Source organism: Engraulis encrasicolus, chromosome 19 (assembly GCF_034702125.1).
Source record: "Engraulis encrasicolus isolate BLACKSEA-1 chromosome 19, IST_EnEncr_1.0, whole genome shotgun sequence".
Classification (NCBI taxonomy): Eukaryota; Metazoa; Chordata; class Actinopteri; order Clupeiformes; family Engraulidae; genus Engraulis; species Engraulis encrasicolus.
In genome coordinates, this window is record NC_085875.1 from 3,492,082 (window position 1) to 3,519,935 (window position 27,854).

The 27,854-nt window shown below is 43.2% G+C and overlaps 1 protein-coding gene across 1 annotated transcript; it reads right to left on the reverse strand.

Moving 5' to 3' along the window:
* Positions 1–86: 86 nt before the first annotated feature.
* Positions 87–27,853, reverse strand: LOC134434822 (TOG array regulator of axonemal microtubules protein 1). The gene is made up of 24 exons (XM_063183440.1): positions 25,732–27,853; positions 19,074–19,137; positions 18,424–18,537; positions 17,047–17,178; positions 15,753–15,896; positions 15,353–15,579; positions 14,675–14,755; positions 14,220–14,449; positions 11,169–11,251; positions 10,892–11,059; positions 10,526–10,603; positions 8,769–8,947; positions 8,305–8,476; positions 7,273–7,488; positions 6,613–6,736; positions 5,586–5,691; positions 5,159–5,394; positions 4,709–4,867; positions 3,559–3,685; positions 3,152–3,261; positions 2,088–2,271; positions 1,692–1,911; positions 1,037–1,123; positions 87–583 (listed from the first exon to the last, which is right to left on the reverse strand). Exons 1-24 carry the CDS (start codon positions 26,791–26,793, stop codon positions 321–323), a joined length of 4,566 nt encoding a protein of 1,521 aa, XP_063039510.1. The 5' UTR covers positions 26,794–27,853; the 3' UTR covers positions 87–320.
* Position 27,854: the final 1 nt, after the last annotated feature.

The window sequence follows — 27,854 nt, forward strand, 5'->3', positions numbered from 1 at the left end:
TGTTTTATAATCCATAACCTGATGCTCTCAGCTGAAATCTGAGCTGCTTTAGTAAATATTCTCCGTTGGTGAAATATATCTAGACATTTACCATCTTTTAAAACATGTTTATTCTTGGAAGAGGGTTAACTGTTATTTTTAATAGGTCAGAAAACCAAAGAAAGAAAAAAGTGCAGGCACTGTGAGAAATTCAACAAAACATCTCTACCTTCAAGTAACATCAGAGTTTCTGTGAATGTCTTTTCCCTCCTCTCTAAGTTTTTTTTTTGTTTTGGTAATAGTCTGTGGATACCTCCAGCACGTGTTTGCTTAAGACGGGCTCAGTGTGGTGCGTTCAGGCTGTTCAGGAGCTCGTTGAGGCTCTTGTGGATGCTGGGGTGCTGCGAAGTGGCACACTCGGCCAGTGCAGGGCCCATTTGATCGTACAGGGCCTGGCACAGTTTGGCGGTGGCCGCCCGAACACTGCTGCCTCGTCCGTGGACAGCGCTGTTGTTGGCGGATGTTCCGAGGAGGTGCCATAGCAGAGGCAGTACCTTCAGCTCCACCATCTGAGGCTTACGTGGGTACAGCTCCCTCACCAACTCTGAGAAAAACAGGCCAATCATTCAATCAATCAATCAATCAATCAATCAATCAATCAATCAATGTATCAATGTATCAATCTATCATTTATTTATTTATTATACAGGACCATTCACGACAACAATAAAACAAAAGTTCTAGTGGTTCTCAATGAATTGGACCGAATAGTCAAACAAAAACGAATTGCATTTTTTCTAACTCGGTGGGTTTCACATCTTTGTAAACAAAAGTTAAATGTCTTGATTGTTTCAGTGCACTTATACAGTACAACCATTGCACAGTTGGGGCTCGGGGTGCAACCACAATAACCACACTGTCTGAGATAAAATAGTGAAATTACGGTTTTGATAGTATTTTTAACTTTTCTACTAACTTTTCTATGCTCTATGCATGTGACAAATTAACTCTTTGTATGTTTAAAAGCCAGAAGTGTATTGTGGTAAATGTACTGTACCTGCAACCTTCTCAATAAGATCAACTTTAGCTTTCCCACTGAGATACTGGGCCTTAGTGCAGAACGGCTGAAGCAGAAGAGAGTTATCTGCAATGGACGACAGAAAGGGAAGGAAGACAGCTCAGCTCACTAGTAAAGGCTTTATGTATAACAGACTAGGGATGCAAACGATTAATCGATTAATCGACTTTAATCGATCAATGTGTTAATCGATTAAAAAACATTAATCGCAATTAATCGACAATTCAACTGACAAGAGACCCAGGTGAAATGGGCATGTGAAGAGTGTGTGTGAAAAGGGGTGTGAATAGTGGGAATATTTAAATCACATTTGGCTTAAAGAGTTGAAATACAATTAATTTAAATGTGGTATTTTATCTCAATGTTTAATTAAAATGTTTTGATTTAGTACTTTTTTTTCGAGAAACTTTGAGATTTCGGGGGGAAAAAGCCGCTTATCAATTAATCGTAAGTCGATCGATAAGGCTATCAACTAATGATTATTGAATTAATCGATAATTTGCATCCCTATAACAGACATAACAGAACCAAAGCAACTCCATGCCTAGTTTAATTACATAATTCATGAGAAAATTATGTTGTTGTTTTTTTTATCACGCCTCGTGAAAAAAAAAACACTGAATGGAATGTTTACCAAGGTTTTGAATAAGCTCATTGATGGCACTGATAGCAGCACTGTAGATGGCGCTGTTTTTGGAGTTGAGGTGATTGTCGACGACAGCGGGGACCAGGATGTAAACCACTTGAGCCAAGTTGTCCTTCAGCAAGCAGATGACCCTGGGCAAGGCCTCCAGAGCGTACAGATTCACTTTGCTGTTGGACTCTTGGAGTCTGGCCTTGTAGGCATCAAACACCTAAACAAAAGCAAAAAGACCTCAGTAACAAGCTCATTTACCCACTTCATATTTATTAACACCAAAACACATACAGTAGGTCGCAATAAGATACCAATCAGTGTAATGTTACAGTATACAAGGCTAAAACCACAGTATCATTTTGCTGAAGGTTTTGATGAATAAAAAGGTGCTACCTGGAACATGCTTCCTATGACCAGGTTTGGGGTGCATTCACAGTCTGCAACGAGCTGATCGATGCCCTTGATGCGCTCACGGAAGTCCTTTGAGTTGAGCAGGGCAGTTATCATCTTGATGTACTCCGTCTTATCCGCAATGCTGTGGGCCTGGCCCTTGCTGCTGAGTTGCCTACAGTCTTTGCTATTTAAAAAAGACAAAATGAGACGGTATTAAGGTGCCGGTCTGCTTGCTGCAAGATACGCGAGCGCATGCACGATTCGTTCATGAATGCGTTAACATGCGTATTTAATGTCAATTTCACGCGCATTGGACACGGCAGCCAAATGCGTGCGTCAGGTGCAATATCTTCAAACTCGCTGGGGTGATCGTAAGATAGACTGCGCAGTTCCATGCGTGTGCTTGGTATGAAAACGACAATGGCAGCAACTTTTAAGAGCGTCTCGTTGAGTTTGTCCGAAATTTCAAACATTTGTGATCATACTTCATTGATGCACTTTGAAAAAGGAGCATGCACATACAGGAGGAGGCTAGTAGCAGTATTCTTTCCTTGCCCAGGGAGCCCCTCTTTTTGTTTTGTTGTTTTCCTTGCCATCTGTGTTCCCAATTTCCGCATTCCAATGTTGCGTGCTCTCTGCCCCCTGGATGATACCGCCAGTATTTTGCGTCTTGGTCAACTGCTTTTGACACAAGCATGTGCTGTCGGTTGCTCGCGGTGATGCGCGTAATTTACAGCTCGCAGCAAGCATACCGGCACCTCTAGTGCAGACCACTTAACAGGGCTTAGAGAAAAAAGTGAAGGCATGAGCCACCTGTCAGAGTGCACAGACATTGCTTTGCTTCTCAGTTGTCGCTACATCACATTACTCTTTGCTGACACTATTATCCAAAGCAGTTACAGCTATTCCAGGAAACTGCTTCCAGTTCCTGGAGAAATGTTCACATGTTTCCATTGTTGACCAGCTGTGAACAGGAACTACTACATCAGTGGTTATACGAAAGGGCACAGCACTTAAACCAAATGGCTCTACAGACTAAACCAACAACACCTACTGTAGTATACCTGTTTGACAGAGGATCTCTGGTCAAAGACGAGGCTCTGACCGTGCCACTTCCTGGGAGGGAGCGCCGTCCGCGAGCTGAAGGAGTGTCTTGGGGCATCTCCCCAAGCCCCTGTTGAAAACACACACACACACACACACACACACACACACACACACACACACACACTGCAGGTTTATCACCTTACATTTCATTAACAGCAGGCTTTCGCCAATATTTTGAGAAATAAACTATTACCAAGATCACAAGAAGAACACAAGATCTCGTCACACCCCTACCCCCTAGACTGCCAAAATTCGATATCATCGCAGTGAATAGTGAGTGTGGAGGCTGTCCGAAAACCTACTACACATAGAGCTATGCTCTATCAAAAGTGTGCCGACTGTCATGAGTGCAACAATACGGCACCTTGGTTTTCAGCGTGAAGACTGTGTCCCTGACAGCGGCCTGGTCTTTGGTGGGGATGTACTTCTCCAGCATTTTGTCAAAGTCCCGGTGGGAGGACAGAAACAGCAACATCCGCCGTCCATAGTACCTGCAAAAAGATCATTTATGGAGTCAAGATACTCATAGAGTTTGAATCAATGATACAGTAAGTAAGGGGATAAGGTACGTTCTACTCTGTTGTAGACCTCCTTGGTTTGAATAGAAACATTTCAAACAATACCAAGAATTCCTCAAAGTATGATGTCCTGCTTCAATGATGGACTTAAACCATCCATCAAGGTCTTCAAAAAATATGAAATCAGAGATTTTTCTCTGTACATAAATTCCAATACATAAAACCTTGCTGGTGCCATTTTAACTTGTAACTAGTATACTTTCACTGTTACCGTACGTCCAGCCCAGGGGAAACCAAAGCTACCAGAGCAACAGAAGTCATTATATCACAGTGGAAAGTTGGCGAATTGGGCGACATGCAAATTCAATTTCGTTTGAACGTCAGATAACTTTGTGGTAATGACCTATGACGCTATTTGTCAAGAACCAATTGGAATGGTCCGAGGTCCTCAAGTCAGAGCAGTTCTTTACTAAATCAAACAAGTCAATATCCCGCCAAGAGCGAATGAAGCAAATTCCTGCCAAGGCTCCATCCTGATTTAAGCCACCTGTTCGCAGAACGTTTAGTTGAGCTATCCTTAGGATACGTTTAACTGGTGATGATCAGAACAGAAGATGCAAAAGTAGTGCCTTGTCTTCAATTTTTCAGTGCCTTTTACAAGAGGACGATTGCGAGTAGATATGACAAAAGATTTTAGCTGAAGTGTCTTTCATTTCCACAGCAATCTTGCCGTCAGGGCCTGAAGACACACAAATCTGGAGAAGTGTGATGTGAAGGTATATGGGGCGTGAACATGATTTGGCTTTTTTTGCCGTTTAGACGGAGATGCAACTCGGTTCGTCTTCAAAACTCCCCACTCTGGAAAAGTCTTTTTTTGCGCCATCAAGCCCCGATGGCAGGGTTGCCATGTAAACGAAAGGCACTTCTGATAAAATATTTAAATATTTTTTAATCGTCCTTGTATAAACGCCCCCTGAGAATGCCGGGAATCTTCACCTGGCTTCCTGTGAGGAGTCCTGTGCCAGTTTAGTGATTGCAGGCAGGATGCGGTCGGTCAGGTCTTTGCCACCAGACAGGACACGGCCGGCTCCCATCTTCTCCACCAGGGTCGTCATGTGCTGCGCCGTGCATTTCCTCACCACTGAATTTAAGTGACTGTGTAGACATACACACACACACACACACACACACACACACACACACAGACACACACACACACACACAGACACACACACACACACACACACACACACACACACACACACACACACACACACACACACACACACACACACACACACACACACACACACACACACACACCCGCACACACACATGCATACTTTACAACCTTGTTTCACTGCTAAAGAAAACAACATTTAAATCAGATGACAATAAAAGCCAATACACATATCATACGACGACAGGGCAGCAAGTGGTAATTACCCGAGTCCGCCCGTCAGCAGAGCGCTCATGCTCCGCGTGGCAGTGCAGTGCTGTACCATGCTGTCCAGCGCCGCATCCACGTCCTGTCGAATAAAAGCGTTGGATTCAGACGCTTTGTGGAGCAGCGCCCGGGCCACCACATCCAGCTCCTGGTCCATGGTCCTCTGGAGATTCACAAACAGCTCCCCGAGCGTCACCACTGCCACACGCGACACGCCCGAACGCAGGTTCCGCACCTGGAGGACAAAGGCCAAGCAAACAACAGATGAGACACATAGACTGGTTTGTCGAAATGCGCAAGTGAACCAATTTGGCTCTGATAAAGAATCGTTTCCCTTGTTTTAAATGGCATTTATGTATGATAATGTGCTAAGTAAGTAATGTTGATTGATTGATTGATTGATTTTTTTTTTTCTCACTCACTGACCTCCTGAACGAGGGCTAGGCAGACGTCATGAAGCTTGCTAGAGAGCAGGTCTGTGTGATATTGGGCAAGACAGCGCAGGAACGTCAATCCTTCAATCTTCTTCTCCCTGTAAACATCAACAAATACCATCAACAACACATTATTAAACAATTATGAACTAATGACTGACACATACATACTTTTGATACTTTACAACGTAAAACTCAACTATTTAAATAAAGGAGAGGTGTAATATGATCTTATTTCCAAAAAATGGCACAGTATCGCTTTAAAGGTGGATTCACAGTTAACGTAACTGGCGCTAACCTCATTCATACCTCCCTGGCGACGATGGCGTGCGTTCAAAATGACGTCACATGCCCCTCTGCAAGCTGCCGCGGCGCGAGGTCGTGCACCCCACATTTTTTGTAACTTGGCGTGCGCCACCAGCGACCATGCAGGTAGGCAGACAAAGCAGGAGTTGCGAAGAGATATAGGCTATACCGCTACTGGACTACAGAAGGGGACCCTGCATCATTTTGAGGATAATAAAATGTCTTAGAGTTATTTTGTCTTCTCCCTTAAATGTTGTTCAGTGAAACAATTGTTTAGGCTACTTTGTTCAGCAAAGCACATTGTGTTTGGCGATCTATTTATAAATTCTGCAGCTAGAACAATGCTCTCACATGGTCTTGGAATGATCTGGCAATGTAGGCTACAACAAAAATCTATGTTTTATTGTGATAAGTCATACGTCAGACGTTCAGTAGCCCTACAGCAGCCGTGTTTGGCTTTCTATTTTAGATCTCTACAACCGCTGCATCTGATTCTGCCGCCAATTTCTGCAGTTTCTCTCATGAACAGCAGAGGGCACACTTCCGAAAACGCAAGCAAACGTCTGTAAATGGCGCTTTTGACTATGAATGGTCTGTCACATTTTAATGATTCTCACGCCAAATGCGCCAAATTACGCATGTTAAGTATGCGGAACCCTTAAGTCAGACTGAGCTACCTAGAGGCTCAGCTACAGTATGCATTGTGCACCCACCAGTCATCTGAGTTGAGAAGCTTGAAGCTCTGGGTGAGAGCCAGATCAGGCTTGGAGAAGGGCCGCAGCTCTGCCTGCTCCTGGGGGTCACTCTTCTGCTTTGGGCTGCCAGGGGCCAACTCATCTGGAGGAAAGAGAAAAAAACTGTGAAGCTGAGGAACAGCTTCTTACCAGCTCTTACCATTTGGACTCTATTTCATTGCTGTGTTGCATCTACTGTATGTATCTATCTCTGTAACATTAGGCTTAACAATACTTCCCATCAGTGCTTGACATTAACACCTGCCTACCTGCCCATTGCGAGTAGGAATCAGTTTTGGCGAGTAGGGGTTACGAAAAGTCTCACTAGCCATTTTCGTAGGTAACTTATTATTAGGTGATGAATTCAGAAATTGTAGATTTGGTTTTCTCTGGCCGTGCTTGCCATCCAAATGGAATTCAATGACCTAACAAACCTACACCCATAGAATCCACCGCAAATTTGATCCAACCAGCACAGTTAGCTGATTGTAAGACAAATAAGTAGGTCGTTGGAAGGAATCTGTGTTCCTTTTTTCTTAACTTTTACTTTTGACAACTCTGCTAAATTGAAATGATCATATTTCTGTGCCGTTTGTTGTCTTATTCCGTCTTCTCTTTTCAACAGACCTCTCCACTCACCTGTGCTTTGGGAGAAAGAGGGCCGTGCCCGAGAGAGGCTTGGTGCCCTCCTCATGCGAGGCAGCGTGCTCCTGGAGGAGGTGGGAGGTGCCGTGGGAGGGCTGGGGTGGTGGGGCGGGCTCAGGGAGCCTTGAGGACTGGCTGGGCTGGAGTAAGCGTCATGCAGGGCCGAGTTTGACTTGGTGGACATAACCGTGTTGCCATTCAGTTGCAGGTCTGCCGGAGCCAAAAGAAACATTTTTTGAGTCACATGACTTCATTCAATAACACCTACTGTACATATTACATTTTAACATGCATTTAAGAAGTAAATGACTTGGTAATACAATAATGTAATACATCAATTATTTTGTTTTGTATGATTTGAGGTTTGTAAAAAAAAAAAGAAAAGAAAAAGAAAAAAAAGTTTAACCCCTTTTGACCGGGAGACGCATCTGTGTGACAATAGTAAACTTTCACCCTCACCTGTAGATGCCGTACAAAAGAAAGCCTAAGCTATCTTTAAAAGAAAAAAAAATGATGTCATCTCTCTATGTGCTTAAAGTGATACTGTCCCATTTTTGGAAATAAGCTTATTTTACACCTCTCTTGGAGTTAAATAATAGGGTTTTACCGTTCCCTGGGTATGGCAGTGCAAATTTTACCTCCAAGCTAGCAGTTAACATTGAGTTCTATGAGAGCAGTTAGCCGCCAGCTGGTATCATAGGACTCAATGTTAACTGCTAGCTTGGAGGTAAAATTTGCATTGCCATACCGATAGAACGGTGGAAAATACAGAAGAACGGTAAAACCATTTCATTTAACTCAAGGGGAGGTGTAAAATAAGCTTATTTTTTTTAAAAAGGGACAGTATCACTTTAAGAGACGAATAAATGGAAGTGTTGACAAATCTGTTCATCTTTTCCCTGTTTTTTTTCTGTATACATGTTACATGGGCCTTTTCAGCAGCTGTTTTCAGGTCAAAATAGGTTTAAAAAAAAAAAAAAAAGTACATACCCAAAACGTAATGTCATGACAGTATATGGTACTGACCCTGCATGTTTCCAGACTCATCGGTACTGCTGTCCGTCATCATGTTTCTTGCCCGCTGTCTCACTCTCTCCCCTCTGTGCCGCTCGCCTGAAGGAGGATGAGGACTACCCTGCTGCTCCAGACAGTGCTGCCGCATTTTGTCCCTTGTCAGTTTGGATAGTTTCACTTTCTCCTGCACAAATCCGCACACAAGCAAAACATATTCTTAAATTCTAATGGTTTCAGTCACACAGAGGAATATACTTTAAATCTAGAAAGTTATGGGGCTTATAACTTTGTAGGTTTTCAAATCTAGACTATCCAGACAATGTCATAAAACAAACTCTAACAATGAAACTACATACTGTATATGGTCATATTATATACACACAAGCTTTATGAGACAGTTTACCCAAAGGGCTGAGCATAAAAATAGTGTGTGGTCATCAGTGTGGATAATTTAACCCATTTGAAAGTCCACTCACAGCAGCATCCTCTGCATGTGCGTCCATGTTGGTCTCTATGTGATGTTGGCTGCCAGGCACGGCTCTTCCATACACACCCTCTGGAGGACTGCAGACCAGCGTTGCAGGTGAGTCGCCCAGCTCAGATGACGAGAAAGGCACATTTGGACAACTGGATAGATGATCTGAGCCGAAAACACCTATGAAGAGTAGGAGACCTTTTTTTTAGAGTGTTTATGTTCCTGTGAAAGAGCCACATTACTTTGATTAAATTATAAAGTATACCATACTATCAGTGGTGTAGTCTACGTAGAATGCAGGTATACGCAGTATCCCCCACCTCGAAATTTCAGGAATTTAAGTATACCCACTTAAAATGCATTGATCCATTATTTAGAATGGCACAAATATATACAGTATACCCACTTCAATGCTCCAATGTACAGTATACCCACCACAAAAAAGTAGACTACACCACTGCATACTATACTATACCATGACTATGAAGAGAAGCATAACATGTGGAGTGGTTGTGATTTTACTCCCCAGGTCTTGTCACCACCATGCTCACACTCACAACACATGCTCTAAGGCCCCAATACTCAAAAAGCGGCCTGTGGGCCTTTTGTGGCCCGCGGGGAATCGATCTCTGGCCCACAAATAGTTCTGAAAATTGCGCTGTCTGCTCTTATTTTGAAATCTCACCCTAGACGCTAGGACTTAGCATGTCATGCCCCTCCCCCGGGGGGATTCATGGGTGAGCGGTTAGGGCGTCAGACTTGCATCCCAGAGGTTGCCGGTTCGACTACCGACCCGCCAGGTTGGTGGGGGGAGTAATCAACCAGTGCTCTCCCCCATCCTCCTCCATGACTGAGGTACCCTGAGCATGGTACCGTCCCACCGCACTGCTCCCCATGGGGCGCCACTGAGGGCTGCCCCCTTGCACGGGTGAGGCATAAATGCAATTTCGTTGTGTGCAGTGTGCAGTGTTCACTTGTGTGCTGTGGAGTGCTGTGCTGTGTCACAATGACAATGGGAGTTGGAGTTTCCCAATGGGCTTTCTTTCACTTTCAATTGACCCTTTATTGGGAGGAATTTATAAAGACTTTCAATTGAGTACCTCTGCTCTAAGGCTACTTTTATATGGTGACGATCAAAACAGAATATGCGCTGTGGAGCACGTGCTAAGCCCCCCCACATTTAGGCTTGCATGCCCATGGGGACCCGCGTTCAAGTCCGGCCGGGGTCATGTCCCAACCCTGCCCCATCTCTCTCTCCCCACTCACTTCCTGTCAAACATCTCTGCTTTCCTGTAAATGAAGGCAAAAAAGCCCCTAAAAAGATGTATATATATATAAAATCAGAATACGTTAAAGTGTCGATGCCTATTTCGATGCCTTTTACACAAGGGCAATTGAGAGTCAGTGGATACGACAAAATATTTTATATGAAGTATTTTTTCCTTGCAATCATCCTCGGAGGCATAACAAAGACAAAGTTACACTAGAAAAGAATACCAGCTAGATCACATTGTAAAATGAAGGCTAAAAACTGCTGGTTTATAATAATTTTATATTGAATGCGCTCCTCTTGAATGTGAAAAACAATCGTTGTCTGGTCACTCCGTGGACACTGCAGAGGCTTACGGTTCTCTGTATCACACAACAAGCTGCAATGTCAAGGGAACCTCTTCTGTGGGCATCTATATGGCTGTATGCTGCTTATGAGAGGTGGCATGAATAACCCAGTGACATGTGAGACCGCGACCAAGTACTGACCTTTGCCGATCACACCTTCAGACATGTCACCTGCGGGAGAGGCCCTACTGCTGTTGTTGCTGCTGAGCATCTGAGAGGCTAGAGAGGAAAGAGATACATAGACACGCTGAACCACCAAACAAACCCTCACCCTCAGAGAAAAGGGAGATATCCTCCGCATCTTTTTCCACATCTGGATGCTCCAGAAACCCTCACCCTCACTTTTTAAAGACACCGTTTAAAGGTGCACTCTGTAACGTTTTACTAGTTTCCTTCCAGAATTCATGCTGCCCAGTAATGGATGCTCCCAAATACAGATACTTAACACCACCATAAAATGACAATACATCTGACACTCATTTGATTTCAGGTGGTTGATGCCCTCACCTTTCCCAAGCCCGAGGGCTCGGACTGGTTCACGGCCATTGGGTCTGGGAATGACTGGGGACATCTCCCCACTACAGTCCTCTTCAGATTCCGATGGCCCGTTGTGATGGGCCACCCGATGGCCAGTCAGGCTCACCTCTAAGGGGTTTTTATTTTTCGGTGATACACCTAAGGCACCAGGACAGGTACACAGAGGAAAACACAAATGATGATAGTAGACGGGCCATAGAGACGTCAGAAGGAGATTGTAAACAGCAGGGGAAAAAGCATATTATACCTTGGAAAGAACGTTCCGTGGAAATTGCAGTTCTGTGTTTAGTCAAGGACACGTGGCAAGTCTTCACGAGAGAGTTCCCAGGGCTGCAAACAAACATACAGCACATTACAACATAGTCTTTTAAAGAATATTGTGGAATATCAGTGCTACTGACTTGTTAAAAATCAGCTGCCATTTTACAGAAACATCCTTACTTGAAAATCCCATCTTAAACTATGATGACACACAAAAAAATGACTGTACTCAGCCTGAACTTCACAGGGTTACGGCCAAAAAAAGAAGAGATTTTATTGCACCGTGTCCTGATAGATTGCAGGTCCTGCCTTTCACTACATAAATACAATATCTCTTTCGTTGTCATTTTAACAAGTAGAACGAAATTGAGCGGTACTTCTCTGGTGAAGCAATATGAATAATTAAGAGTATAATAAATACTTACAGTCATGGCCAAAAGTATTGGCACCCCTTCAATTCTGTTAGAAAATACTCAATTTCTTCCAGAATATAGTTGCAATCACAAATTCTTTGTTATTAATATCTTCATTTGTTTTTCTTGTAATGAAACAACACAAAAGAGAATGAAAAAAAGTCAAATGAATGATCATTTAACACAAAACTCCAAAAATGGGCCGGACAAAAGTATTGGCACCCTCAGCCTAATACTTGGTAGCACAACCTTTAGACAAAATATCTGCGAACAGCCACTTGCGGTAACCATCAATGAGCTTCCTACAACACTCTGTTGGAATTTTAGACCATCCTTCTTGAGATTTGAAGGGTGCTTTCTCCAAACCGCCACTGTGAGACCCCTCCACAGGTTTTCTATGGGATTCAAAGAAAAGAATACAGTCTGTACAGTCAAACATGGCAGAGGTTCCCTGATGTTTTGAGGTTGCTTTGCTGCCTCTGGCACTGGACTGCTTGACCATGTGCATGGAATTATGAAGTCTGAAGGTTATCAACAAATTTTGCTGCATAATGTAGGAGTCCGCCCCCTAATCCCATAGAAAACCTGTGGAGGGGTCTCACAGTGGCGGTTTGGAGAAAGCACCCTGCAAAACTCAAGAAGGATGGTCTAAAATTCCAGCAGAGTGTTGTAGGAAGCTCATTGATGGTTACCGCAAGTGGCTGTTCGCAGATATTTTGTCTAAAGGTTGTGCTACCAAGTATTAGGCTGAGGGTGTCAATACTTTTGTCCGGCCCATTTTTGGAGTTTTGTGTAAAATGATCATTCATTTGACTTTTTTTCATTCTCTTTTGTGTTTTTTCATTGCAAGAAAAACAAATGAAGATATTAATAGCAAAGAATTTTGTGATTGCAACCATTTTCTGGAATAAATTGAGTATTTTCTATCGGAATTGAAGGGGTGCCAATACTTTTGGCCATGACTGTAAGAAGAGAAAAGTGCTTAGAAAAATATTCAAAAACCTCACACACTCACACTTCCACATACCCCAACCACACACCCAAGTGCATACAAACCTCAAATCTCACACCCATCCACACATATCACATACATACACATAGTGTAGTAATGGCTGTTGCCTGTTGTGTTTTTCAGTCCTTTTGTATGGACCTGTATCTACTGTTGCATGGCAGCAGTTGACATAATTGATTGATTGTTTTTATGTATTGCCAGTTCAGCAGATATGGCTAGATCATGGCCATTACAGATAGAACATATTCATATGACATTCACAAAACCAACGACCTCAAATAAATAAATAAATAGCTTAAATACGTTTTTGAACATCAATACATAGTGAAATGCTATCAAAAGCTATTAACATATTAACACCTACAATACAAGACTGCTGCCTTTTCATTCTCAGTGCAGAGCAAGTGAAAGTTGACATAAGGGACTTTGGCAAAAGTGAACAAGGGTGCAAAGAGATGTTTCCATACAGTCCCAGGAAAAAGTTTGTACACCCTTTGAAATGTCTTACCTTTCTGTCAAAATTGGTCATAAAACATAGTCTGATCTTCTCGCAAACCACAAGAAGGAACAGCCAGAGTCTGCTTTAACTAATTCAGCCAAACATTTTTTCATATTTTCATTGGCCATAAGATGTAAAAATTCACAGGACAGCAAGGCATAAGTAAGTACACCCTTGCATTCAATAGGTTTTATCCCTAAGTTAGTCGCAATAGCCTCAACCAGATGTTTTCTGTAGTTGCAGATCAGATTAACAAAACAATCTGGATGTATCTTGTCTCCTCTTCTTTAGAGAACTGCCTCTCGTCAGCAAGGTTTGTGGGATGTCTGGAGTGCATAGCTTTCTTGACTTCATGCCATATAATCTCAATTGAATTGAGATTATATGGCATGAAGTCAAGAAAGCTATGCACTCCAGACATCCCACAAACCTTTGCTGACGAGAGGCAGTTCTCTAAAGAAGAGGGAGACCAGATACAAACAGATTGTTTTGTTAATCTGATCTGCAACTACAGGACAAGTCTGGTTGATGATATTGCAACTAACTGAGGGTTAAAACCTACTTAATGCAAGGGTGTACTTACTTATGCCCTGCTCTCCTATGAATGTTATGGCCTTATGACCAATAAAAATATGATAACATGTAAATGTTTGGGTGGAATTAATTAAAGCAGACTCTGATTGTTCCTTCTTGAGATTTCCGGGAAGATCAGACCATGTTTTATGATCAATTTTGACAGAAATGTAAGACATTTCAAAGGGTGTACAAACTTTTTCCTGGGACTGTATATCGGATGTAAAAATGAAAACGAAAACATGTAAATTTATAGTAAATCCACTGACAGTTAGCCTGATTATCATCGACTTTCAAATCTCTTAGAGACTTGGTCTGACCAAGACCATAACAATTAAAATTTAAAAAGTTGACCCGTCTCGCTTGGTTTGCTAATGGTTTTTTGCTTCCCAACAAAGTGGGAGGAGTTCCCGATTTTTCCGGAGCTCAGAGAGTACTTACATTGCTCTTCACCTGACTAGTAGCAATGCTGAAGGTGTTGCTTCACTAGGAGGGCACGGACTGGCAACTGACTGTGGCAGTGGTAGTCATTTGGCTAACCTGGTCTGCGTGCCGTTGCCGGTGGGTGTTGGGGGTGAGTAGAGACTGGACAGGCCGCTCTCACTGAGCGGCGAGGTGATGGAAGGGGGTGTGTGGGAGGGCGAGTCCGATGCTGCCTCTAGGCGTACAGCGGAGTCCGGACTGTCGGGGTCCGGTTCCGATCCACTCTGGCTGACTTTGGCCCTCTTCTTCGCCGCACTGTTGCGCAGCGAGCGCAAAGAATTCATCATCTAAAAGAAAGAAAGAAAGAAAGAAAGCAAGAAATAAAGAAGGAAAGCAAGAAAGAAAGAAAAACAATTTAAAAAAAAGAATAAGAAATACAACTTAGAATGTAAAACATCCCAGTCAGAGTATGACATTATTTTCTGCCATTATTATCTGTCTATGCACTTCCATGCTCAGTAAACAAATAGCACGCCCAAAAGCAGTGAGGAAACGGCAGCAGGCCTGCTCACCTCTTCGCGGTTCAGGGGCTCTTCCTCCTGGTCATGCAGCCTTAGGTTGGACAGATTAAGATGGAGGCTTCGCTCCACCTGCTGCTGGTTAGGTAGTAAGGTGGCTTGTTTAGTTTACTGCCAAATAAGCAGCAATGGCTATTTCACGCCCAAAACGGGTATAAATGTAAATTACACAAACAATTAAATAAATACATATTCAAAAGGTCTTCTTTAAACAAAAACTGCATTTTACTTGTGGGCCAGAGCAATATAAAGGTAAAGGTGCACTGTGTAATATTTGTAGTACCGGTAGTTAATTTCCAGAATCCATGCTGCCCATTCACAACTGTTATCTTTTTAACAAATACTTTCCACCACCATCATTTCTAAGTATTCAATATGACTGAGAAAATTGCACTTTTCATACATGAAAACGGGGATCCTCTCCATGGTCCGCTTTTTTTGAACCTCCAGAAATAGACATTTTTAGCTGAAAAACTTACTGTACTTTGGTCATACTAGTAATTACTAGATTCTTACTTAGTAAATATACATGAAAATATCAAATTTGGCAATAGGCAGCACACGTTCAATGATAAGCATAGTTGCAATACCTATTCTGGCCACAATCTTACAGTGCACCTTTAACAAGAAACATGCTAATCCAGAATGTCCAATTCTTCAGCTCCACCTGACCTGCGTCGGGAGATGCGGCTCGAATCTGCTGGTTCTTTGGCTGTTGGAGGGAGCGCTGCGGTCAGGCCGGGCCATCAGCGGGGTGATGGGAGAGACAGGAAAGACGGGAGAGACAGAGGAGATGGGTCTAGAGCTGCTCAGAGCCTGGCGAAAGGAGGAGGTGGACGAGGAGCTGACCAGAGAGGCACGCAGAGGTAACGGGGAACACCTGCTGGAGAACACCTCACCTGTCATCCACAGAGAGAGAGGCAGAGAGAGAGAGAGAGAGAGAGAGATAGGCAGATAAAAAAACATCAGCTAAGTGTAATGTAATATAATGTAATGTAATGTAATGTAATGTGTTCTTGCACAGCTGGGATAGGACCAATGCATCTGGCTTTGGGGCCCTTTGTGTTCCTACCAGCAGTGTCTCTCCAGGGGCTAGTGTCTCGCTGCTGAGGGGTGCCCTCCCTCTTGTTGGGCCAGGTGTTGGACATGGAGAGGGAGAGGGAGACGGAGGAGTCAGCTCTTCGCCGACGAGACAGAGTGGGTGTCAGGACACCACCTGACAAGGAGGCAAGGCCAATAGAGATGAGAAGTCAAATAGACCAGTGTTTCTCAAACTTATTGTGTGAAGTACCACACTGAGTACCACCTTGACAACCAACATTAGAATATCGCAGCAAAGGCCTTCCATATTCACTTTTGCCAGTCAATACAGGAGAGGTTCATAACGGCATCAACAGCTACGGTCACATTCAGTGCAAGTTTGTTTTTAAATTTCTTGCTTGCCTGGTATTATTCTGCATCATGTTTTCAAATACATACAGTTCCTTATTACAAAATGTGAGGCCAAAGAGACATTTTCAACTGCAACAACTTGATCAGCCTTCAAATCAATGCACAAAAAAATGAATTCTTCCAAGTACCACCACCACCAGAGATGTCTCAAGTACCACCAGTGGTACACTGCCCTACAATTTCAGAACGCAGTATAATTCAAAATGCCAAACTGAGAAAAAAGGCTTTAAAGTTTCCTTTCTGTCCACGCGACTGTGTTGGAGGTTAAGTGGTGATGACACTTCCATATAATACTTTTTTATGGTGAAAATTTATGCACACAAGAAAAAAGCAAAAAAAACAACATTCTCATTACTTTTTAGCTGAAAAATCATTATACTGCGCTCTGTTGTGGTATTACTGTCTACACCAAAACCACGGTGTCAATGGAGAAGTGCAGTATAATTCGCATTATACTGCGTTCTTGGCTAGTACGACGTAACCTAAAACCAAAAAGCGCAGTATAATCAGTTTTTTGCGTTTTTTTCCGAAACGGGACCAAGTTGGGCCAAAAAATTTTAACACAAGAAAAAGAAGGTATTTTAAAGCCAATTTCCGGTCTAAACCCATTTTCGACCATTTTCAAGATACTGCGTTCTGATATTGTAGGGCAGTACGCGTACCACAGTTTGAGCACCACTGAAATAGACCATTTTCGAAACCTACGTCACGTCATCACCGACTGTGCGCGCATTGTTGGTGAAGTAGAAACTGTTCTTATTTCCTAAATTATCAGACGGTAGACCATGTTGAGGAGTTTAAGTTTATTTGACTCTCGTAACAGTTACACCGAAGTACACGCTGGGGCCCTTTGGCTGAAGTGCTACTCGCAATCCCACCCCCACAACAAATAGAAATCTCCTTCATTGGCTCACCTGGCAAGGACGCAAGGGGGTAGGAAGGCAGCAGGAATGTTCCAACTGTGGAGATTGAGGCGTTAGAGGGCAGGGAGAAGGTTCTCTCCACACTGGGGTTTCCAGACAGGAGACAGCCTGGTTTGGGGAACACTGAAAATAGACATTTTCATAAAATACATAGAATATAAAATACATAAATATCAAAACCCACACACCATCTACTGTACAAAATACCTCACAGCTGTAATATACACTATATTGACAAAAGTATCCGCTAACCTGCCTTGACTCACATGTGAATTTAAGTGCCATCCCATTCCTAACCCATAGGGTTCAATATGATGTCGGCGCACCTTTAGCCGCTATTACAACTTCAGCTCATCTGGGAAGGCTGTCCACAAGGTTGAGGAGAGTGTTTATAGGTTTTTTTACCATTCTTCCAAAAGCTTATTGGTGAGGTCACAGACTGATGTTGATCGAGAAGGTCTGGCTCTCAGTCTCCGCTCTAATTAATCCCAAAGGTGTTCTATTGGGTTCAGTTCAGGACTATGTGGAGGCCAGTCAAGTTCATCCATAACACACCCTGTCAACCATGTCTTTATGGACCTTGCTTCGTGCATTAGTGCAAAGTCATGCTGGAAGAGGAAGGGACGCTAAACATTTTGGAGAATTCCATGCTCCCAACGCTGTGAGAACAGTTTGAAGCATGTCTCTTCCTCTTCCAACATGACTATGCCTTTATTATGCCAAGATAGTGAAGAATTAAATGAATAAGAGAGAGATGGGATAGGGTTGGGAAATGACCAAGTCCTGACTCAAAACTGTCCACATATGGTATGGGTGTGTTAGTGCACTGTGCCACAGCACCCCCAAATACACCATACATCTAACTAAAATGAAGGTGTTATTCCTATTTGATTTGACTTTCACTATCATGCAGTGTCATCATCACCACCACAGTAAAATCATATAACGTGAAAACATGCGTTTACACTTCATTTTACTGGGCAATGACCCATATTACCTGTAAGAAACAGCGCCTGGATCACAAAACTTCCGCTTTACCAATTCTAACATGTGAATGACATACCGTAAAACCAGAGATTCTTTAAGTATAGAGATATGCCAACATAATAGGTTTCTATGGGCACCTAATGAGACCAGGTTCCGGTCTGCCTAAAGGGGCGTGTCATAATGCTCCTAGCATTGAATAGAACAGTCCTCAGGTCTGCCTAGGTCTGCCTAAAGGGGGATTTCCCCCCCAATAATAAAACCAGGAAACAATGGGCCAATGGAACCTCTCTCTCTCTACTCTCTCTGGTAAAACCCTTCGTTACAAAATAAAAGCCTCTTTGAGAAGTGGTACAGTATGTGATGAGATCCTTCCTTCCTCACCTCTCTCAGCGTCATTAGACTTGAATATGCCAGGGTCTGAATCCAGACTCCCACTCCTCCGCAGCCGTCCCACGCGCTCCAGTCTATCTGAAGACAGAGGCAACTCCACCGACCCTAAACACACAAAAAAAAACAAAGGCCCCCAGCGCACATCATTTGAAGTGAGTGAAAGTCCAGTTGGAAATGTCACCATTTTCATTGTGACACAGCACATAGCGCACACAACACAATGGTCCCGAAGAGAGCAGTGTGGTACCCAGGCTCCGCCCTCGCAGTGACGCAACACTTTCGGTTCTGCGACAAAATTTGAAGAGATTTGAAGTCATTACAATCAGGCTAGCAGTGTGATGGGACGGTATCATTATTCAGGGACGAGTTCAGTGGTTAATCACTCCATGCAACCACTTGGAAACTTCCTACCCAGTTAGTTGCCATCTCTGATTATACTTGTTGGTCTAACCACAATCTTTCACTGGTCAAAAGATGACATCTGGCTTGAGATGGAAAATAAATGCGATTTCAAAGGACACCAAGGGAAAGGAGGCATAATTCATTGGGCTCTCTTTTTTATCTAGACATGGGACGGAGATGCCTGCCATGCCCAGCCGTTGAGCTGCAAAAAAAAAAAAAACAGTGGGAGACATACTCACCAAAACTCAAGACTGTTCCCCGGAGTGGCGAGTAAGATGACAGCATGTCGTCACTGCTGCTGATCTACAAGATTCACATGAAAAGGAGATATGAAAAGAGGAGTGGCTTCCTTGAAACAGCTTCCACCAAGTGCCATATCACCCTGCATCTGCCGTGTTGCCATATCACCCTGCATCTGCCGTGTTGCCATATCACCCTGCATCTGCCATGTTGCCATATCACCCTGCATCTGCCGTGTTGCCATGCCACTAGAAGGCCTTGTGCGGTTAAGCCTCGTGTTCATGATCAAAATTAGTTTTTCGTCAACCCATTCACTAACGTGTCCTTTTCCCTCCCCTATCAATTTCAAATACCAACTGGCTTCAGAGTTCACATTTGTATTGCATAATCGTCTTATGACACATTGAACTTAGGTACAATATAATTCCTAATTTGCCTAAATACCCATTCGCCATGACAACTTGCTCACTCACAACAGCTAATGGTCTCATAATCACTTCTAGGCCCTGACAAGATTGAACTGTGTGATAATAGAGGATGAATGCATGGTATACCACCCACCTAATTTAGGACTTTATAAGTCTGTTTCTCCCTTAATATTGGTGCCAGATTTGTGCAAATGCAGCTCTGGAGAGTCAAGCTTATCCCATTGACCGCCCTGTTCCATTTTATTCTATACGTTATAAAGGCCCACAGGGCTGCTCATGGTGTTCACTTCCTGCGCTATTACTGAGCGAATACACAGGCAGCGACGTGATTGAAGCAACAGAGAATTGCTTCTGTGCAGCAGCAAGGTAGTTTATAGGTAGGTAGTTTATAGCCATTATTATAGCCATTATGCTAAAAAATAGTTCACAGTTCACAGACTTACATACTATCAGCTAATGTAAATGAATCAGTCATAAATAAACCCATTGCTAGTGCACTACTAGTTGGTAATTACCCAGACATTTAGTGTGTTTCTCCATAATTTTGGTATGTTACGTAGTGGTCCTGTGGAAAGAAAGATGCTTCTGGGCACTGTTTCTATCTACACTGAAGCAAGTGTCACAACTCTGGGGAGCATTTCTCGAAGCGTATTTGTTAGCAGTTAGCAACTTGGGTAGCTGCCAATGGGAAATTGCAATGCAACCAACAAAGTACCTTCCGAGAAATGCACCCCTGATTTACATGGCTCTGGTTCAAGCAAAATTTAGGTAAAATCTGTAAGCTACCAGTTGTCCTAAAAGTGTCTGATTTCACACGGAATGAAATGTGGGGAAAAGTATATGGCCTATTTAGTGCCACATCAGAAAGTGGATACTAGGGCAATGATGCACAAAGAAAAACAATAGGCCAGCCTACTAGGCAACTTCATTAACAAACATAAACCTCAACCTTGCCTGGCTTCCCTGGTGTGCTACAGTGCAGATCTAAAGAGGATGTACAGTATATCACAAAAGTGAATACACCCCTCATAGTTCTGCAGATTTTTGAGCAAAAAAAATGTAAGCGGTTAAATATGTTGTTAAAAGGTCACTAATCGTTGTGTCAAAGTGAAATTTCTGTAATGTTTTCCTATGAAAAGATATACTCAAAAATCTGCAGAACTGTGAGGGGTGTATTCACTTTCGTGATATACTGTAAGATGAACTGGATCCCCTCGCCCCAGCTTTACCCACCCTGACAGCCCTCACACCAGCAGCAGCAGCAGCAGCAGCACCAGCACTGTGGGAGGCTGAAACCTGACACCCAGGTTATCTGATGGGCCTGCTCTTCACCCTGACAGGAGAGGCCTTCCCTGGAGACCGTAGTTGCAATCTGGGCACCATGCCACCCAATACATCCAGTAAGTAATTCTTTGGTGAGGGGACCCGACGGACCGCACACATTTGATTATCTCTCTCTAACGGTACAGCCCCCCTGACACTGGCTATTTCAGGGCTGAAGCCAACCATTCCAATGTACAAGAGACAGCAGAAAGGAAAATAATTAAAAAGTAGCCCTAATGTCTCTCGGGTAGGGATGCACAACATCGTATCGGCCGATATTCGACATTTCTCAACATATCGGGCATCGGTCCGATGGGTAGAACTGGGACGATATTAACACTGATGTTCATCCTGAATGTATTTATTTTCTTTTTAATATTAACTCTCACGGGGTTCAGTTTAACTTGCACCAGTACATGCTTCTCTCTCTTATTTGAAAAAAAAGCTTCATGGAGTTAAAACATTTATGGAGTCAAAATCTGTTTTGGGGAATAAAAGAACACATTCAAAAATGTACTTTTTTTGCATGATTCATTTTCCAGGGTATATACACCAGTCTTGAAGTCAAATTTACTACCATTTAATACCCCTTTTCACTACCTTTTTTTTTTTACAACCATCACGACACTCCGATGCGACTAACAAAACATCATTTGTCATTTCTACCTCCTTAACATTTCATTATACTTTCATTTTTTGCAAAAAGACGCCCAAAAGGGAGCAGTGTGGCGGGACGGTACCATGCTCAGGGTACCTCAGTCATGGAGGAGGATGGGGGAGAGCACTGGTTAATTACACCCCCCACCAACCTGGCAGGTTGGCAACTTGACGCCCTAACCGCGTGCCCATGACTGCCCTCATACTGCCCTCAGATACAGAATCAACCCATCTTTTTTGTCAAAATGGTACAACTAAAAAAAATAATACCTCGTTTTTCAAAAAATAATACCTTTTGAGCAAATTTACTACTTTTAAGGCCATTAAATTTTGAATTTTGAATTCATTCATATCACCTTTTAATACTTTTTAAAACCCTGCATACACCCTGATTTTATTCAGTCTGCATGATTTTCAGTCTGTATTAAATGTTATCATCTCAATTTATCGGTTATCGGCCAAAACTGCAATATTAATATCGGATATCGGTATCTGTCAAAATGTTCACATCAGTGCATCGGCATCCCTACTCTTGGGTCAGTGTTTGATTCCTAAATCACCCATCGTACTTCAGAACTTCACTTCACAGTGTACAGGGGAGCCTAATCTACATAGTCCTACTTTTATGACCGACCATATTGTGCAGTGTGTACTAGGGATGGTGAAAATTGAAAAAACTCTTAACCGGCTACTGAGACTCATTAACCTGTGGTTAACCGGTTAACCGGTAATCTTAAATTATACAACATTCGCGTGCCTGATTTTTAAAAATTTTATTTTTCACATAAGCCTTTTTTTGCTGCGCAGACAGGACCTGCCATGTCCAGCCACTGTTGCCAGATGGAAAATGCTGAATTATCGCACTAAAACCTCAAAATGATCGTTTTTTGGGAGGAAATTATTATTAAGCTTATTATTACAACCGGTTAACCGGTGACAGAAAATTTTAACCGGTTAAAGTTGATCCGCGTCGACTATCGGTTAACCGGTTACCGGTTAACATCCCTAGTGTGTACCTTTACACCAGGGGTGGGGAACCTACTGTATGTCTCGAGGGCAATTTGCGGCCCTTGAGGCTATTTTATTCGGCCCACGATATTGTTTTAATGTTGCAGCTTCACATGAAATTGGACATATTTCGTAAAGGAATCTTAGAAAATTAATTTGAAATACAATTAAGTCATATTCAGGGGACCCAGAGAAGGCGGGGTCTGTTTTAGGTAGCTGCCTTCATTATAGGCCTTAAGTGCAGGGGGAAATCCTGTTTTGTGTTCACAGTGCAGCCCTCGGAGGACTTTAACGGCCCTCGGATGAATTTGAAGTGGCCACTCAAATGAAAAAGGTTCCCCACCCCTGCTCTACACCTTTCCAGTTAACCTCTTTGCATTCTCTCTGTCAAATTGACACCGCTGCCTGTAACTTCCTGTAATGATGTTATTCGAGGAAACTCCAAGACATGTGCTTATAAACAAACAGACAAGCTTCTACAGTAGTGCTAAAACACCTGACCTGATTGGTGAAAATGAAGCAAGTTGGACCAGCAACGAAAGACTCAACAGAACAAGACACGCGTGCACACACACATACACACACGCAAACACAAGCGTACACACACACACGCACGCGCACACACACACACACACACACACACGGGCGCACACACACACACTCACACACACACGGGCGCGCACACACACACGGGCACACACACACACAGGCGCACACGGGCGCGCACACACACAGGCGCACACGGGCGCACACACACACACACACACGGGCGCGCGCACACACACACACACACACACACACACACACACACACACACACACACACACACACGGACACACACGGACACACACACACACACACACACACACACACACACACAGTGATGTCACAGAGAATGCCCTTACAAAACCATGTCACGGACCTTTGTCCACCCTAATGATTGAGGTGAGTCATGGTACAGGCAAGCTGATGGATTAAAAGCTGCCTGCCACGCACACCAGGCACTAGCTTTCAATGTTCCTCTTCTGTCTGTTCATCTTTCAAACCATGACAGTTAAGACAAAAAAGGCTCCCGCACACTATTCGTATTTCGTATTCGCGACGTTTCGGTCTAATGACCTTCTTCAAGCAATTCAATTGGATGAAGGTGGTATGGGAGCCTTTTTTGTCTTAACGTTGGTGACCCAGTGGTTCCACTCCTATGCACCTGGCCTAAAGACGTGTGCAAGAATTCCAAAGATAGTATATAAAATAAAGAATAACAGCCAGAACTAGCAACTGACCTGCACTGGCACTGTATAACGGTCGAAAAATTGAGGGGACGCCAATTGTTTGTGTTCCTTTGATTTTCTGTAGTAGAAAAGGGCTCAAATTTGGCAAAACTCTTAAAACTTACTTGGATGTGTTTTGGTGACCAAGTCTAATTGATTGCAATTGTATTTTGAGAGAAAACAGAGTGTGTAATGGTGGAAATGTCAATGTGGCAACACGATAAAAACACCAAATGAGCTTATTCAAAAAGAGGAGAAATTCCCAATAAAACAGACAATGACATAATTTGGCATACTCCTGCCATAGTCTTGTTTAACATCAATAAAAAGAAACAGGAGATCATATGTATTATTTCTAGCTTGAGGAATTGTTACCTATCCATCAAGTCGACGTCTAGATTCTCAAAATGGTAAGTTACAACGCACCTTTGAGAAGACATTTTGTACATTTGCGTAGTAAGACCATGCGCTTGAAAAAATATATTACACAGAAGGAAAATCTTTCCATAGAGCTCTTTAATCAGTGAGATGAAAGTCTAGGAGTGGGGCCTCGGAAAATCAAGAGAAAACCCATTCAGATACGAGATTTGAAGTGAATGGTGTACTGTGTCTAATAGCCTCTAAGGACAATCAGAAACCATAAAAAGAGTCTTTTGCCCCCCTTTGATAAAAATTGGGTACAATTGGGTGGGCTGTACACCATGCATTGTTCCTCTATTATTACAGTGAAAACTATACTGTATCCTAATCATAGGGACATCTGTAATTTGTTTTTAAAAATAAGACCCTTTACATCGCAACAACATAGTTCCTTTGAGCTTCTTGTCTGGCCAACCTGTGCCAATTTCAGACTTCTCCAAGGGCAAACTAGAAGGTTCCGTGTGCATCAAATTAGGGCTGCACAAAAAAATGGGAAAAAATTATAATCACATTTATTACCTCCGCCAAGGTGGTATAATGTTTTCGGTCACTTTGATTTGTTTGTCTGTTTGTTTGTCTGTCTGTCTACATAACTGAAAAAGTTATGAATGGATTTTGATGAAATGTTGTTGAGTTCGTGGAAATGGCAAAAGGAAAAAATCCCCAAATTTTGGTGGTGATCAGGATGATCATTCTGGACACAGGATTTTTTTTTTTTTAAAGATTCTTCACCATTGCAGGATAGGGCAAATTTTGACATTCCAGTTTCTAACTTCTAACAGTCACAAATGATTAAATTTTGGTGGTGATCCGGATCATGGCCTTGGCGGAGGCTTGCCCTCTCTGGGTGCTTCTAGTTTGAAATTGAAATCACGATTATTAATCATTTTAATGAATTCATCAATCGTATTATAATGAAATAGGTTAAATGTAGTGGAAGAGGAAAAAGATAACTGAAAGGGGTCAGTTATTCCAGATAACAACAATGGCGGCTCACATGGAAGAGTTATGCATCAATGCTGCTCTTTAAACACTATTGTTGAATCTGTGAGTCATTAAAGTAGCACGTCATTGAAAATAATTGAAACATAAGGCATACCCATCTTTGCCAGACTGACTTGGTCATGGTCAATTTTGGGGGATTTTGTGCAGCCACACAGGAAGCATGGGCAGGCCCAGGTACCTCTGATATGCAATTGGACTACCTTCCTTTGTCCTACAAATTCAGACTGTGGGGTTTAAAACTGTGCATTGCAATCACACAGACTAAAAGAAGACAGCATAACAGATTATGAGCCATGGGGGCCTTGGGGCAGCCATGGCTCAATGATTAGAGCTATGGTCTTCAGATCAGAGGGTTGCATGTTCGAATCCCAACCCTACCAGCACTTTCATCCATGCTTGAGGTGCCCTTGAACAAGGCACCTGACCCCACATTGCTCCAGGGTCTGTAACCAATACCCTGTACCTAAAATACCTGTAAGTCGTGTTGGACAAAAAGCATCAGCTAAGTGTAATGTAATGTAAGGTAATGTAATGAGACACCATACCTGGCTAAATGGCTTCGCGCCGGAAGGACTAGAGGGCTGTGGGTCTGGTGCACTGGGCAGACTGGTCCTTTCCCATGGCAGCTTGTTCTTCCCCTTCCCTGCGCTTACAATCCTCCTTTGGAGCGGGAATTCATCCGTGAGCGAGCCAAGGCTACCGTAGCCACACAGCCGCTCCACGTCTGGCTCAGTGCGTTGACTCCGGGCGCTGGTGCTCCTGCCGCCGTTGAGCACCCAGTCCACGTCTGCCCCCGACCCAAACTGAGAGGAGCGTCTCTGTCCAGGTTTGGGTATGACCAGGGCGTACTCGATCATGCCCTCAGTGGATAGCCGGGGAAGCATGTGTCTGGCTTTTCTAGCCTGTACAGCTGCCATGAGGCCCTCCACATCCGCCGTGAGTTCCACCTGGTCGATGGCCTTCAGGAGGGGTTGCTTCTTACCCGCGTCTAGACAGTGGTCAAAGACGACAAAGAGCTCCAGGGCTGCGTGTCTGACTTTCCTCTTCACATCTGCCAGATACGGGGCCACTTCAAAACAAAGGCTGGGGATGTTGAAGTCTTTCCTGGGGTGGGTGAGCATAGCTGCGGTGATGATGTTGAGGACATCTTCCCTGACCCTGGAGTTCTTATGCCTGAGGTGACCGATCACAAGGTCCAGGACTTTCTGGGGGCCTACAGTTTTCATCAGCTGATGGAAAACATTCATGTACTCATTCCTAGTGACCGCTCGGGTGTCTCCTAGGGCTTTCAGGCCGACGTAAACAATCTGTTTGCAATATTTCTCTGTATTGTAGTCTAGTTTCTGAATGAGAAGATTCATCACCTGTAAAGTGCCATACAAGACCTTAAAGTTGCTGTCGTCCAACAGTTTACGTAAAAAACTAATAAATTCAACTATGCTGTCAGGTGGAATTGTCTTCAGATCCAGCCCGAACAGAATGTTTTTGAGCTCCTCCACCCCACTTGTGCGCTTCTGGTAGTTGTTATGGTCCAAGAGCTGATCGTGCAACTCCTGGGGTACTAATCCATAAATCATTATGGATGAGTATGACGGTAGCCCAGTCATAATTTAGGATGAAAGGACCAAATAAGATTTTGCTGACAATTGGTGCACATCTCAATGTTCACATCCATCTTGATCACTGAGATGCACCTAGCTCATATCAGCAACAGGTGGGGGAATGGCTTCAAACTTTATTGTGTAGGACATCTCGGCAAAGGTGCACCACTTGGTCCTCCTATCTGGCACCACAGTGCCAATCGTCCTTAGTGTAATATTTTGGTGAAATCTCGACCCATTTTTCTTTGAACGACAAAAGGCACTTAGTTTCGACCGCTTAGTGACAGGCTGTAAACCTGACTGTCAGTAGGAAGCAAAGCCAAAAGCATAAACTTTCGTTGGTTGAAACTAAGTGGCTAAAGATATTTGACTGATATTAATTGAATAGCCAGTTCATATGCACATCTCCTATACGAATGGAATATTAATTTTAATTTTGCTGCAGTATTCACTCACAGAAGCTAGCTACGTTGTTCTTTAGATGAGCGTGTTTACAAAACTATTGTTTTCAACAAATGCCTTGCAAAAAAAACCCTCGCTTTTCAATAGGCATAGAGGTATGTGACATTACCCCAAAAACATCCCTGCTATAACTTAAGCTAACTGACAGAACACAGTTCTTTGCCAGGACCAGGCTAGCACTCCAACTTCTGCATTGCAGCTTCTGACACGTTAATCAAGACTGTGGACATGCTGCTGTGTAAACAACGTAGCAAATTCACACATTAATGTTTCCTAATGCTTAGACGGAATCTTTCAGCTGTTGGCTTGAACTGACAATCGCATAAAGTAAGGTTAACGGTACTATTTAGCTAGCGACCCCATTAGCCGCTAACTTTGGCAATTCAAACCCCATATCCAGTGATGCGATGCGGTTTTCAATCAGGAGACGTCTTGGGCAAAATAAAGTGTCCAGTTCCATCCCGTTATAAATCAAGAGTTGAGCGCTGCATGATGTGCCATCGAGCTCAAAACCGTTATCCGCTTGGTGGTGTGTTTCTCAGGTGTTTACTGCATTGAGTTTGCTGTGTTTCCCATCTATGGCTCTGCAAGGCAGCAAAATGGCG

Coding starts and splice junctions, on each gene's coding strand:
- LOC134434822 (XM_063183440.1), bottom strand. CDS start 26,793: ATGACTGGGCTACCGTCATACTCATCCATAATGATTTATGGATTAGTA. Junction 14,450..14,674: donor AGCCCCTGAACCGCGAAGAG/GTGAGCAGGCCT, acceptor TCTTTCTTTTAG/ATGATGAATTCTTTGCGCTC. Junction 10,604..10,891: donor AGCCCTCGGGCTTGGGAAAG/GTGAGGGCATCA, acceptor TTTCCTCTCTAG/CCTCTCAGATGCTCAGCAGC.